The 15,050-nt window shown below is 31.5% G+C and overlaps 1 protein-coding gene and 1 long non-coding RNA gene across 4 annotated transcripts in view; one reads left to right on the forward strand and one right to left on the reverse strand.

Moving 5' to 3' along the window:
* The window catches only part of LOC130444212 (uncharacterized), a 57,762-nt gene extending 45,923 nt beyond the window's left edge, over positions 1-11,839 (forward strand). For 2 of the 3 annotated variants that reach the window (XM_056779270.1, XM_056779269.1), the window contains exons 3-7: positions 385-616; positions 3,833-3,999; positions 6,585-6,833; positions 8,866-9,033; positions 11,542-11,839. In XM_056779270.1, coding sequence (XP_056635248.1) covers positions 385-616; positions 3,833-3,999; positions 6,585-6,833; positions 8,866-9,033; positions 11,542-11,749 — 1,024 coding nt within the window. In that variant the 3' untranslated portion in view covers positions 11,750-11,839. The remainder of the gene's footprint in view (positions 1-384; positions 617-3,832; positions 4,000-6,584; positions 6,834-8,865; positions 9,034-11,541) is intronic. The other variant, XM_056779271.1, reaches the window with a different exon arrangement.
* On the reverse strand, positions 613-6,578 carry LOC130444213 (uncharacterized). Its single transcript, XR_008909927.1, has 3 exons — positions 5,494-6,578; positions 2,625-2,853; positions 613-1,768 (listed from the first exon to the last, which is right to left on the reverse strand). It is a non-coding gene; the product is annotated as an uncharacterized LOC130444213 (long non-coding RNA).
* Positions 11,840-15,050: the final 3,211 nt, after the last annotated feature.

The following is a 15,050-nucleotide window of genomic DNA, read 5'->3' on the forward strand; positions in this document are numbered from 1 at the left end:
ACTCTATGGGCAGAAACATCGCAAAACTTATTGTTTTAGAGATAAATCCAGAAAACCTCAAATTTTAGCCTTTGACCCTGAATAACTTTTGCAACACACATAGGATCGATGGGGATTTTCAAAACTTTATTTGTAATGGTAAAACTCAGCTCTCCACCAATAGTTGCTTTTCTGGGAATTTTTGTTATTTTGAAAGTCTATATTAACTAGACTGCTAACAACAATTGGACTTTAGATATACTACACGAAATACTATACACAATATGTATTTTATGTTCCAATTAAACTTTGAAAGTAATCTATTTAGATCACAAAAAATAAATACAAAAATATTTATACTAGTGAGAGATGTTTTGTTTTTAATTATTATTTCTATCGTTACAGAGAACATATGAATCAACAAGAAATAGAACAAAAATTCGCTAGTTTAGCTTTGGCACTGTCGATAGATGCTACAACAATCAAGGATAGGTGTAAAAGACAAAAAAGATACAGAAATCAAACCGAAGCTAACCTTAACATGGAAATTAACAAGCTCAGAGAAAAAGTAACATTAATGCAACCGTTTTGTACAGATTACGAAAAAGCGGAATTATTCTCTACTATTATGACCCAGGTAATAATATTAGCATGTAATTTGAATAATATTTTATCATTTTAAGAAATGTGTTCATGCATACGACTCCAAACCAACTAAGTAACCGTTGCTTATTAATTTTTCACGTGTAATCATTTTACAGTACATGATTTACTATTGTAGCTTTACGAGGGTGGGCCCAAAAGTACGTGATCCAACGTAATCTCCTTTTCGCTCCAAATAGTTTTTCCATCGATGTTCGAAACCCTTTTTATCATAAAAATTTTCAAACTCCTCAAAATAGCCATTAACTGTCGACATCACTTTTTCATTGTTGGAAAATCGTTGATCACTGTCTCATTTTTTTAAGTGTGGAAACAGAAAATAATTCGAATGGGCTAAATCTGACAAATAGGGTGCATGAGGTAGCAATTCAAACTTTAATTCATTGATTTTGGCCATTGCAATAATGGATGTGTGAACTGGTACATTGTCTTGATGAAACAATACTTTCTTCTTAGCCAAATGTGGTAGAAAGCAGAAAATCTTTTCCTTTTTTAAGATGAAAATTATCCTATGCACTTCCCAAAAAACCGAAGCAATTATCTTGTCTGCAAAAGGAGCCGTCTTTTTATCTTCTTTTCGGGTGTAAAATGATGGACACACGTTTCATCCATAGTTATGAAACAGCGCAAAAATTTGGCTTTATTTCTGTGAAACATTGCCAAGCACTCAATGGAAGCATCTTAACGACCTTATTATTGTTCCAAATTTTTACTTAATATGCGATGTACCTCACTTTTTCAAATCCCTACTAAGTCTGCTAGCTCGCGCAGACATTTGGTAGACCACTGCGATGCTGGTATTCGCAGGCCTCTTTTAAACGCCAATATTTCACTGTTGATAACGAAAGAGCAGTTTCACCGAGAGTAGAATCTAGTTCAGCTTTTATATTGGTTGGACTAAAGCGTTTCAAATCACATATCGATGACCAATTTTTTTCATATTTACCAATTCACTGAAAACATTCACTATTGATGGCTGGCAAACGAATACTAAACAACGTGGCGTTTCCAAACTTAAAACATAATCTGTACAGATCGTGTACTTTCTAATACAGTGGTATTTTTCAAGCAGCTACCGCCATCTCTCAGGTCAGGTATTTCTGTGACCATCCTCGTCCCTAAAACCCTAAAACGAAAGAAATTTAACTAAAAACTTATAATAGTGGATGATGCGACATAAGAAGTTAATTGGTGAAAATTGTATCACTAGCCAATTTAGTGCTAACATTGAATTTGATTCAAAATAAACTGCTGACGTACCTTGATTATGACTATAAATGTTCTGTGACACTTAGTGACCATAGAGTATGGTTTTAAACAGGAAATCTTGACAACAGACAACAAAATGGTTATTTTGGAATTATATTGTAGTTTCAAACTATAATAATATTTGGAAACTATTAAGACATACCGATGCTCAAACAAAAAGATATTGTATTTGAAGGAAACTTGGTTTGATAAAGACGACGTGGTTAAATTCAAGTACTTCTGAGGCCATCCTTTTAATGAATCGAAATATCCCCTTAGTAGAATAGAAATTAAGAGCAGAGTGCCAAAATGGTTCGTGAAAAATATTTAACAACATTAAAAATTTACTATAAATTGTGATTATTTTATTAAATAAAAGTCTGAAACAAACATATTCTTATTTTTCGCAAATTACACAAAATGAAAAATAAGAATTCATAAAATTTTATATCTGTATTTTTTCAGTGTTAGATTCGATTTGTGAACTATTTCTAAATAACTTTACGGAACATCTGCAATAAATTTTATAAATGTTTTTATCTCAAAATGGAATTGTGGTAACCGATAACAGCAACCTACCGAAAATAGCATAAACGTAATTATGATAAACAAGATTTTATAATAAACCTTCCGACATTCAGGCTCAATAACTTTTTGAGTTGCATCATTATTATCATTTCAATAACTGTTATCCTTTCACACCTTCTACAAAAAGTTCAGTTATTCGTATTTACCTTTCAACTAACAGTTCTCGAGAAGATCAGACAACGATCCTCTTTCAATGAAATTCAATTGAATCAGCATCATCTGTAGTTTATGTAATTATTTCTATACATTCGCAATTGTTCATTATTAATGGCAGCATTATATTCAACAAGACAACAGACTGTAGAATAATTATCGACACTAAATCACATATAAGAGAATTTGTACTTGCAATCCAGTATTCCGCAGTGTTCCAATCTGAAAGTGCAAACGATCATACAATTATACTGCAAGAATGGAACAAAGTAAAGCCTAAACATGACTAATAAGAGTACTGAGTAATTTAGTAAAATATAGTGCATACGGACAGTAAAAAGTAGTAGAGTAATTTACTATAGCAGATAGTTTCGAATATATTTTCGCTGTAATTTGAAATAACAATAATTAATTAAAATTATCACTATAATTTCTAATTGTAAATGAATTTTATACATAAATTATAATTTTTAACGCCTAATATTAAGCCTTTTATGTATTTGACACTTTTGATTGGGTTAATTTTACTTTCCATTTCCATTAAATTTGACTACGAAGCATACTCATAATTTTCATAAATAAATGCTCATAAAGCTGTACTTATTTTCTGACATTTTAATTTAAATAGGAATTCCTTGAATAGTAATTCTTTTTTTACTATGACCAGAATTATTCTTTTCGATTATATAAAATCATTAGTAACTTTTTTAACAATGTAAAAGGCAAATTAATTTTATGTAATTCACTCAATGAAGAAAAAAAATGTTTAAAAATGCATTTTTATAAGAGGGTTGCTTTAGAAAAGCATTGAAAATAACTACAGTTATTTGGTCTATTTACATAAATTTAGTCAATTAAAAAACATAAAAATGATGATAATGTGATGCCCTTAAATGTAGGCAGCACATTATGCAATTTCTTTAAAAATAGGTCACGTTTTTTTAAGTAGCATGAAAGAGAGACGTAGAAAAAGTATAGTACGTTACACTGATTGAACAAATAGTTCATTGGAACTATTGAGAAACATTTTTCTACATTGTGGTAGTAAGCACCAATTATAATTCTGCTTGAAAATTATAAAAATCACGTTAGGTCACACCAATCATGTGACTTAACGCCAAGTATATTTATTATTTATTAAAAAATAATTTAAAACTATTTACAAATAAAAATATAACTTTTCTAAACAGATATATTTCAGATAGATATAATAATGAATGCTGTTTCGTTGGTATCAATGTCTGCTGAAAGGTTTGGGTCTGTACAACAAGAGGAAAGATTAACGGAATCGGCTAGTTTAATGGTAACTTACGTACAGTCTTTAAAGCAACAAAGAGACGCTGCCAAAAAACAACTGCATTATACAAAGTAAGTTATTTAATCATTGTTTAAGATTATAGGTCATGTATGACGTTTGTAGCAGATCGATCATTATTGTAGCACAGACCTGGATGCTGGCGGTAAACCAAAGCCTTCACATTGAATAACTAATTCAGAAGGCGGCAATTTCAAAATGAGAGATAACCACAACTTTAAGACGTCCAATACGAGACACATCAAAGTGTGTAAATAAAAAAAGTGATTATTGGAGATCGAATTGAAATTTTTTTATTGTTAGAGAAAGGAAATACAGTTTATAACTCCCAGTAAAGTAATAGATATACTAAAGAGTTCTGGAATTTAAAAAAAAAATGTAAAAGTAAACATGGGCTACAACTTAAGTGATGTTATCACTCAAAAAACGATGTTATTGAATATAAATTAAGTTTAACTATACAATCTCCAATTCAAACACACTCAAGCAAAGACATGTTGAACGAATTGCCGAGTTTTTTGCTCTTATTCAAAAACGTAAAAGTTTATGACTGGACAGATTTTTTTATGACGGACACCTTCATATCTAATAGTAGCGTAAGCAAATGGGTGATGAAGCAAAGTTAAGCCATGACGAAATCGGTATTCATTCAAAACTAATCTATGGTGTGGGATTAATAAAAAGACAATTGTTCATCATACTTTTTTGGAAAGAACTTAAATGAAGAAAGATATGAAATTTTTAGATAATCATTTGTCAGAATTGTTTCAGGAATTATTACTTTCTCTGGTGAGGATAGTTAAAGGAAAATAAATAGCTGTGAGCTATTTGAAATTATAATTCTAGATATGGTTGAGGATGTTTTAATAGGTTCCATCTGTTCAGGAAAGGATGGTGGATTCTGGTATTAATGAGATTACCCATGTAGTGTCCTCTTCCTATTGAAATTTAGCCTAGGACTTTCAAGGCCTGGAGCATGTTTAGTACAAACAATTTTGAGCCAACTGTACAAATGATGGAATGCTATCACTAAAAAACGATCAAATTTCGTTGATTATAATGAAAAGTGGGGTTGAAAACATAATTAGACGAATTTGAACTATACAAACTCCAATTTACCACCCCCCCCCCTTGAGAACAAGAGATGTTGAGCGAACAGTTGCATTTTGTACTCTTATCCAAGGAGAATTTGAAGATAAGGTTATATCTAATTGTTGCATCCTAAGCCAAATTATGCTGAAGCGATATTTATCAATACAGAAATCAGTATTCTATGGTGTGGTATTTATGGAAAAAAGTATTTTTGAACCATACGTTTTTCGAAATAACTTAAATGGAAAAAGATATTGAATATTGAAATAATCAGTTGTTTGAATTGCTTCAGAAAATATAGTTAACAAACAGAATAGAGCAGTGTATTATCGCAACAAAACTATTACTGATTTTTTTTCGTATTCTTAATGACTTCCTTTGGCTTCTAACATACCCACCATCATACTTCTACTACTACTTTTTCTTGTAAAGATAGTTAAAACAAGAATATATACATGAGCGAGATATTTATCCTCTTGAAAGTAAGTGAAACTATAACTTCCTATATGGTTAGACTTGTTTTAAAAGAGACCATACAAGGTCCTCTTCCTATTATGAGTTATCCCTGGACTCAAGGTCAAAGGCATGTTTAGGGCAGATGAGTTTTTATCCAACTGTATGCCGAAGTGTGGCAAGAGTCAAGGTGCGAATTTTCTAAAACACAGAAATAATTTGCTTAAAGAGAAGCTGAAGCTAAAAGAGAAGTATACATGTACCCGCAATTTTGATACGTTATTGATGTAATTATAATTAAATGTTAGCATTGTTATTTACATTCCCCTTCAATCGAAAACAGATACATTGAAGTTTTGTAGTATTTAAATTTTTTTACGATGATATTTCTAATCAAATTTATAAATTTTATATTATTATTCTTTATAAAAAGCTCTACATCATATTTTAATCGACAATTTGGAATTAAATTTGCAAAATATTCGGTACTATACGGATTAAATATAAAAAATTTCATTTACGTACTTACAAATTTTGACAGACTAATTGTAGTATTGGTAATAATCATAAAATATAACAATATTCAAGGAAGTATCACGAGAACGTAGGTCTAATTGTTTTCAAAGGATTACGTCGAGTTACGAGTGAAAAATAATAATCCAAGCCGTTACAAATGCAATTGCCTCGCTTATTTAGAAAGTTGGAGCTTTTTCTAAGCGATTCATTGGAATTTTAAGACGTTTTCTGACATTTTGGACAATTCCAAAAGATGATTACTTTCGCAACAAACATTGTTAAACCAGTAAACCGAATGATTAAACCACGTCGTCAATCGTACTATGATCAATTTATAATTCATATCGGCTAATCTAATCATGATTTACATAAACATGTATATTACATTAGAACCACTTTGTTATTTAAAAAATTTAAAAATGTTGACGTTCCATCGAACATTGATATTACCTCATATTGTTCTGATTATATAAAAACTTCTGATTATGTAAAAAAAGTACTCTGTTGTGAAATCTGTCATTTAATATGAATATTTGCCGTATATCTCATGCTCCGGTTCGTTTGACTTTATTTCTAGACGAGTTCTTCAAAATTCGGCAGACTCGCCAGGAGTCTTGAGCCCCAGTCCAACTAATAATCACCAAAGTTTATCGCCCAATGTAAAATTAGTTAGCAAACGACGCGCCAGTATAGCAACGTTTAGTCAACCTGTTAACGATGCTGTCAATCAGAATAGATCAGAAATGGAAATAAAAAAAGTTACTAGACGAACCTCAGATTTAAGTTTAATGTCAGGCTCTTTGATTAGAAGGCCTACTAGATTAGAGTAAGTTGTTTAAAGCAGCGATTCTCAATCTTAGATTGTACTTTTTGGGGTAAAAAATAAATGCATGGTAATAGTGATGATATTTCAATGATGTGAAACAAAGATCTATATTTTATATTCAAAACAAAATGAATGGTTGAAGAAAAAACTAATTGTGCAGTTTACTTATTAAAAACTTTAGTTTAATGTCAAAATATTTAAATCTTGAATGAAATCTGTTGACATCATACCGGAATTTCTTAAATAAACCACCCTTACACATCCATCAATTCTGTCACTGGTGTATTTAACTGTAGGCTGAATAGGCTGTAGCCTAAGGCGGCAGATTTAAAGTGGAGGCAAATTTTGTTCAAATTCAATTTAAAAATTTGAAAAAAATAATTATTCTTACAGATAAGAGGAGTTTTGAACAGAATTGAGATGGGAAACGACATTTGACTTATTATGCTATAGAAAAGGGCACTTTATAACTTAAATTTGGCAATTTATTTGATTTATTTGGCATTTATAGTTACTTTAAAATTGAGTATCAAAATTCGAATAAATACGTCGGCCCAATCGTTTTCATTATAGCGGCTCGGCCGGTATTCTACGTCATCAGCGCCGATCGTCTCACTAGAGAATTAGTCTTCTCAAAATATTCGATGAAAATATTGTATAGTGCCAAAATGTACAAATACGACAATAATTACACCAAATAAAGTATTCTTTAGTATATCAAGAGAAAAGAAAATATGAAACAGTTGTATAATGCAGTAGAATTGGACCTCCCCGCGATACTTTTAATTTTTAAAAACTTAATAGAGCTGATGAGTATGCAGTGACATACTTCAGCACTTACAGCACAACCGTGACATTAGATACTTTGAAACACAGATATTTTTTCATTACAAATTGAAGTAACGTGATACTCTGTCTTACGAACCCTATGTTCCAGTGTAATTTGGGCTTTTACTGTGCATATATCACCTTCCCTCTTAAACTGTACAGACCCTATTGAATTATCGCCATAAAACTCTATAGCTTACCCATAAAATGAACACATCTTCAACTAAAATATCGCATTATCCCATTTAATAATATTGCACAGTGCAAAATTTATAATCTCAAAAGACAAAAAAGAAGTATTATTATCCATAATAGTGAAAATAGCAAAAAAATAATAAAATCATTATATGTGGGAAAATAAGTAGCCATTGCAAATGAATCTGTTTGGGACAAGTTTTCTTATTGGCCACAAACAAGCCCATGCTTTATTTTCACCAACAAATCAACAATTTGTATCGCAAATCAACTCTTTGCCTCAAAATAGTGACTAGTCACTCGGCCAGTAGCATTTTGTCAAAGAGGCCGGCTGCTCTCCTGCACAATCGGCGCTGATGACGTAGTACTTAATTGGAAGTCTGGGGCGGTGTAAAATATATCCAGGCATTTGAACTTTATAGTTTGTTAATACTAATCCTATTGACTTCAAATAAACACCAATATTCTTCTAAAATTAGGTTGTATTTATTTTCGTTAAGAAAGAATATATTTTTTCGAAATTTTCCAAGCCTTTTGTGAACTAAGGTATAAAATTTCAGAGGTCAGTAGAGGCGGCGCAAAAATGAATATGTTACAGGCGGCAAATCTGTAAATCCGCCACTAAGTTCTGCACAAGCCTATTCATTCTTGCGATATCTCAAAGAAATGGGGAGTAATCTAAAGTATTGTTGGGTGACAATGGATTACAAATATAGTTTGAGAACCGCTGGTTTAAGAATGAATTTTAAAAGTATAAATATTACTCAATCTGCTTAATTTCGTGCAATTAAAAATACGGATGGCTTATATGATTAATTTAATTCGCATTAGTTTGCTATTAACATAATAATAAACATTTTGTCTTCTCTTTATATTGTTTTGAACTTTAGCGCCACAATAATCATTCTCTGGACTGCTTATTATGCTTTGACTCTATCTCACAGGCTTGGGACATCTTTAACAATTCTAACAGAGTAGTTATTAAGTGTCACGTGTATATATGTTTCAGATTAGGTAGGGAATTGAAGAAAATTAAGGAAAATCATGCCGAAGTATCCAATGAAAATGATTTGTCGTCAGATATAGAAAATGACGAAGAATATTTGTCGTCTCCAAAAATATCTACTACAGAAGAAGAACTTGTTAAAGAAATTGACATGTCAACATTTTCTTTCAGGTAGAACATTTTTTTGTGAATATGTAGAATATTACACACATATATATACAAAAACTTATAACTTATTATATACAGAGTACTCATAAATTATGTAACAGTTCATTATTTTACAAGCTACTTCTTGTAAAATTTCTAAAATAAGTAAAATCGTTTCAATTTTAAAATGCTGATTTTTTAAATACTATGGTTGCAACTTAAGTTTTGAGATAGGCAAGTAAAAACATGTATTTTGAATTGAATGTGGCTTTATTGTTTTTTCAAAATATTCTCAATTGAGATCAATATACTTTTGCATGCGTTTGAACCAACTTTCGAAGCATTTTTTCCATTCCTATGGAGGTGCCTCCAAAACATGTTATATTTATTAACCGCTTCTTCAGGTGTAGAAAAACGTTGACCTCGCAATTTATTTTTGATTTACAGATGACCCATCAATTCGATGTATTGACTGTTCAAAAACGTTTTTGCGTGAACTGATATATGAGAATTCGCTTTGTCGTGGTGGAGAATGATTCGTCTTCTGCGCTTGGTTTCATTGTTTTATTCTGTTAAAATAAAATTCTCTTCTTTCTACTAGTATCCTACCGGCACGACTTTGGCACACTATTTTCATTGTATGTGAATGGATAACAATAGGCTAAACCCATAAATTGACCCCAACCCGGGTGGTACTTCCACACTTGATAAAAAGAAAGAATTTTACAATGGAATGAAATTGGCTTAAATATTCGTTGGGTCACTCTGTGGTCCCTTTGCATACCTAAGGATATTTTATTGCTCTATACCTTTCTGAAATAAATTATAGTGTGCGAACAAATTTTGTTGGCCTTGAAAAACATATACAGTCGATTCTTGTTTAGTTTTGGGTTTATATGCATAGATCTATGATTTTTCGCCTTTCACGATCTTATAGACGTCTTTTGAAGTACCGCCATTGAATTTTTTCAGCATTTCTTTGTACCAATCCACACGAGCTTCTTATTGAGCGATTGTCAAATTATGCGGTATCCAACGCGAACATTTTGACAGCGAAATTTTCATGCAATATTGAACGTATGCGAGTGAACTAACGCCCAAGCATGCTTCAATATCACGGTATGTCACAAAACGAAGTTGCAATATCAGTTTTCGCACAGCATCGATGTTTTCTGGCACAACAATCGATTTTGGATGACCTTCACGAAATTCATCCTGTAGCGAAAAGCAACCGCGATTGCATTCTATTTTTAGACCAAGATGAATGTTTCAAGTATCTGTAAATAACTCAGATAATACTCGTATGACAACATGTTCTGAGTACGTTCGCCATTAAAAATATCAAACTTTATTATGGCGATGTTAGATTTGACATATTCACATCAGTGTTGCCATACCTCAAAACTTAAGTAGCTACCCTCCGTCATTTTTGAGGTGGTAAGGTATTTTATACTGTATACAGCAATGAAATTGTCGGTCACTTATTATTTCTAGTGAGTGATCGAAAATTCGTTTTCTTTTAGTTCGAGAATTCACTACCACTGTTAAATATCTTGAATAATAAGCTTTTGTATACTAACTAAAGAAATACATAAAAACACAACAGCTGGCTGCTATTTATCAATAAAATCAAGTTTTCTTCCTAATATCAATAAATAATTATTTATGCAACAAATGAGTAAAGTAATACTTTTTTCACGAGTAGGATGGTTTGACGGCAATTCCTACGAGTGAAAAAAGTTTTACGTTTCTACTCACGAGTTTCATACAAAAAATTTTTGTACGTCTGTAGTCGTAAAAAAATTCGACAAAACTTTTATTTTGTAATAGTAATATTAAAAATGCAACTGTGAGCATTATTAATTTGAAGTAAAGAAGTTACATTACTTGAATTGGTAACATGTAACGTTGGATTGTTGGTAGGATCGTAAACATTTAAAATGTTGCTTCAAGTCAAACTAGTTGTTCCCGTTAAAATTTTCACTGCGGAATCCATTTTATTTTTTATTTAGTCGTCTTCGAAACCCTCCGCAACTGTGTTGGATTTCCACCCACCGTACTTCTTTAGTTGAATTATATCACCACCGGAATCCACTAATCGAGACGCCGAAATGTATGCCCAGTGTAGTTTTTTGGATTAGGTAAATTCAGAGAGAGGGAATTTTTGAAAAGGTATTGATACCTACAACTTGGGTTTTGCATTTTCCATTTCTATACTGCAAAAAGAAATTATCTGTTTTGACATTTGTGGGTGGTTGGCTTTTATATTTCTTATAAATTTTGATAAAACAATTTTATAATTGCTTTTGAAAAATGACACGTTACGGCACTTTTTTTAACGCAAAGGCGTGAAAAAATGAACCGCTACGGTACTTTTTCCACTATTTTTGACCGATTCAGAAATTACGTTTCTTATGAATGAAAAAAAAAACGTGAATATTATAACTGACGTAGAAAAAACAAATTTATTAATTGAAAATAGAAATTCGCCTGTTTTTTTAAGGGTTATTTTATCTATTAATTTTGTTACAGGGAAAAAGTGATATACAAATTGACATCGCTGAAGGACTCAGTGACAGACAGATTTAATTATTTAACCCGTGGAAGAAATTTCCATGACTTTTATATGTTTTGTGCGCTTGTGTGTTTTTCAATAGGACTTTTATCGTTATTAGATATATTTACTGAATATGAATACGCAAAAAGGGGACTACTGTCATGGTTAATTGATGACAATTAGTTATTCAGAAATCATATCAAGAACTGATTTTAAATAAATGTTATTGTATATTGATGAGTATGTAGATAAATAAATGTTTTTTATCACGTATGTATCTTTTTTACCATTAAATTAGAGCCCTACGACTCCAACGGATGATTGGTAATTAATAACTCCCCGTAAACCACTAAACTGTAAACACAGCTATGCTTATTCTTCAACAAAAAGCTGTGAGAATAACTTTTAATCTTAAGTGAGTTTGCTGAACTAAATAACTAAAATATTAATTAGACAAATCTACATATAGTAGTAGTAGTTGAGCAGTTGCTGTAGTAACAATTTTTTTTCTGCTATAACCACTGGAGATGAGATTTTTAACCATACTTCAGTTGTCCTTTACAATACTAGATTTCAAATAGAAGAAAGGTCACCACTAATTTCAATATAATTATTTCGAAAAAATACTGTACGACCACGATCATAAGCAATATGAATATCATTTTGAAAACATAACTTGCCTCTCGTTTTTAATTCCAAAAACGAAAGGAAAATTCAAAACAAAGTTTGTCTCCACCTCTACAATACGTTGCATAATATACACAATGCATGACATTTCGAAATAATCTCTTAATTGGATTATTGGCTTTGCACCTTTGTCATTCACTTGTTGTTGACTAAAAACAATTAAAAAAGTACTAAATGAACTAGAAAGCAGCCTAAGTTTTCTGGTCTGAATTTTAGCTATTGAAAGTTACTATGTCTCACTTTTTTTGGGAAAATAAATGTTGACAGCTATACATAAATGTATAACAATACAGTGGAGAACAACCAAATGGAGTAAATTAGTTAATTAAATGAGATCGCCCCACTCACAAATGATCCAACTAACCTCTATGACTCTTTCTACCTCTCTTTCTCATTCTTCAGCTAAAGTGTAATTGAGGGGATGCCCATTTCTACTGAACATAGATATCTCACCTTCAGATTGAGAGAGAGCTACTGCTATGGAGTGTAGACAAGGAGGAACATCTCTGGGTTAAAAAATGTGAGCTGATTTTTGATGGGAAAATAGGTGGCGCTGATTATAGAGGGTATTCGCTTGAATTTTACGCGCTGATTTGAAAATAACTGTACAGTAATGCTTTAAATAATGCACCGTGATAATGAAATTAGTAGTATTAAAATAATGAAACGATTAACAAAACAGAATCTCGTTAAATTAACTTTATTATTTAGCTATTTATTTGGTTTAGATAATACATATATTCTAATATGAAAAAAAAGTAGAATCATGTAACAATAATGAAATAGTATAAAAAAAACATTTTGGTTGATTAAAATAAAATATTGAATTTTATCCGTAACTAATATAATAATTATAGCGATATAATTAGATCAATAAAAATAATAGAATAATAAAAAAAATATTTCGGTTCATAAAAATAAAATATTGAACTTCATTAGCAACTAATATAATAGTTATAGTCATATAAAAATATCAATTTTGAATGAATTTTGCTTTCTAACAGATTCAAACATGACTTACCTTTGGTATTCCAAAGAGACTTGCTTGTTTTATATTTTGAGATGAACGAATTCCACGATCTTTTAAAGAACCACTTATACATCCAGAAATACAACAAGTTTTCACCATGATTTTTTGTATTCTTTTTTTACTATTTTTTAAATATTTTTAAACGTTGTTTAATTCTTTTCACCACCTACATAATATTCTGTTTTCGTTAGTTTATAGAATCTGAAGCTAGTTTCAGATATAGTAAGTGTTTAACTTCAGATCTCAATCCCATAGCACAATCAGCGCCACGTATTATCCCTACAGAATTCAGACCATATTTTAAACGTACCGTCCATAAGAGATGTTACTCCTTCTCTACACTCCATAGCTACTGCATTAAGTCTACGAGGGTTGCTACTTAAGTTTTGAGATATGGCAGCACCGATGTGAATATGTCATCTGATATTGCCATCCTAAAATTCTTGTAAATTCATCTCGATCAAAAAATGAAATTAAATCGTGAATATTGTCCTGCGATGAATTTCTCCGACTTTTGACGTGGATTAAACTAACAGAAGTGTGTTGATAAACTCGCTTCGACATTTGGTGATAAAACATTATCTCGAACATCACCAATCGTGGTCGCACTTCTCTACAGGATGAATTTCGTGAAGGTCGTCCAAAATCCGCTGTTGTGCCAGAATACATCGTTGCTGTGCAAGAGCGTCATGTGATATATCGTAATATTGAGACATACTTAGGCATTATTTCAATTTCCATAAATTCAATATTGCTCGAACATTTCGCTGTCAAAATAATTAGTTCGCGGTGGATTCCGCATAATTAGAAAATCGCTCAATAAAAATCTCATGTGAATTGGTGCAAAGAAATGCTGAAAAAATTCAATGGCGGTACTTCAAAAGACGTATAAGATCATGACAGGCGACGAATCATGCATCTATGCATATAAACCCAAAACAAAAGCAACATTTGACTTATAGTCAGTCAATACGAGCCAAATCCAACAAAATTTGTTTTCACACGAAGCACTTCGAAGGAAATGGTCACCTGTTTTTTCGGAAAAACTGTACGTATTGCCCCCATTCTATTAGAACAACGTAGAACGGTTAATTCTGATTGGTACACCGGCATGTGTTTGCCAGAAAACATCAATGAAACCAATCGCAGAAGACGAACCATTTTCCACCACGACAATGCGAGCTTTCACACATCAGTTCTTGGTTCAAACGTAAGCAAAATTGAATTGATTTTAATTGAGAATATTTTTTTGAAAAACGATAAAGCCATATCCAATTATAAATGTTTGTTTTTATTTGTCTATCTCAAATTTAAATAGTGAGCCTCGTTGGGGTATCCATGAGTTTTTTCTCTTTACTCCAAAATAGTCAACACTTGTCTAGCCTTGTTGTATGAATAGTATAGGACTCGAAGAAACATTAAACATCGTGTCGGGTATTTATCACTAAAATAAAAGTGGCACTGATGTATTTTCTTAATAGAAAATTTTTAAATTTCAATTTGATTATAGTTTGAAGCATATATGTAATACTTATGAGCAGTTCCTATAAGTGGAAGGTGTTCCGACTAAGTGAAACAAATAGTGTATCGTTCTCTCTCTCCTCCGAGCGCTTCAGTTAGTTCTGCGCATTTTTAACATGCATGAAGCATGCCCAGTATAGATAAAGCGTCTCGAACGAGAGAGAAAATGAATATTGTCGGCAGCGTAGCGTAGGGACGTTTTTTTCCCTTACCAATTATTTATATAGGAGTATTACATATATGTTT

This window comes from Diorhabda sublineata, chromosome 5 (genome assembly GCF_026230105.1).
Source record: "Diorhabda sublineata isolate icDioSubl1.1 chromosome 5, icDioSubl1.1, whole genome shotgun sequence".
In the NCBI taxonomy this organism is placed as follows: Eukaryota; Metazoa; Arthropoda; class Insecta; order Coleoptera; family Chrysomelidae; genus Diorhabda; species Diorhabda sublineata.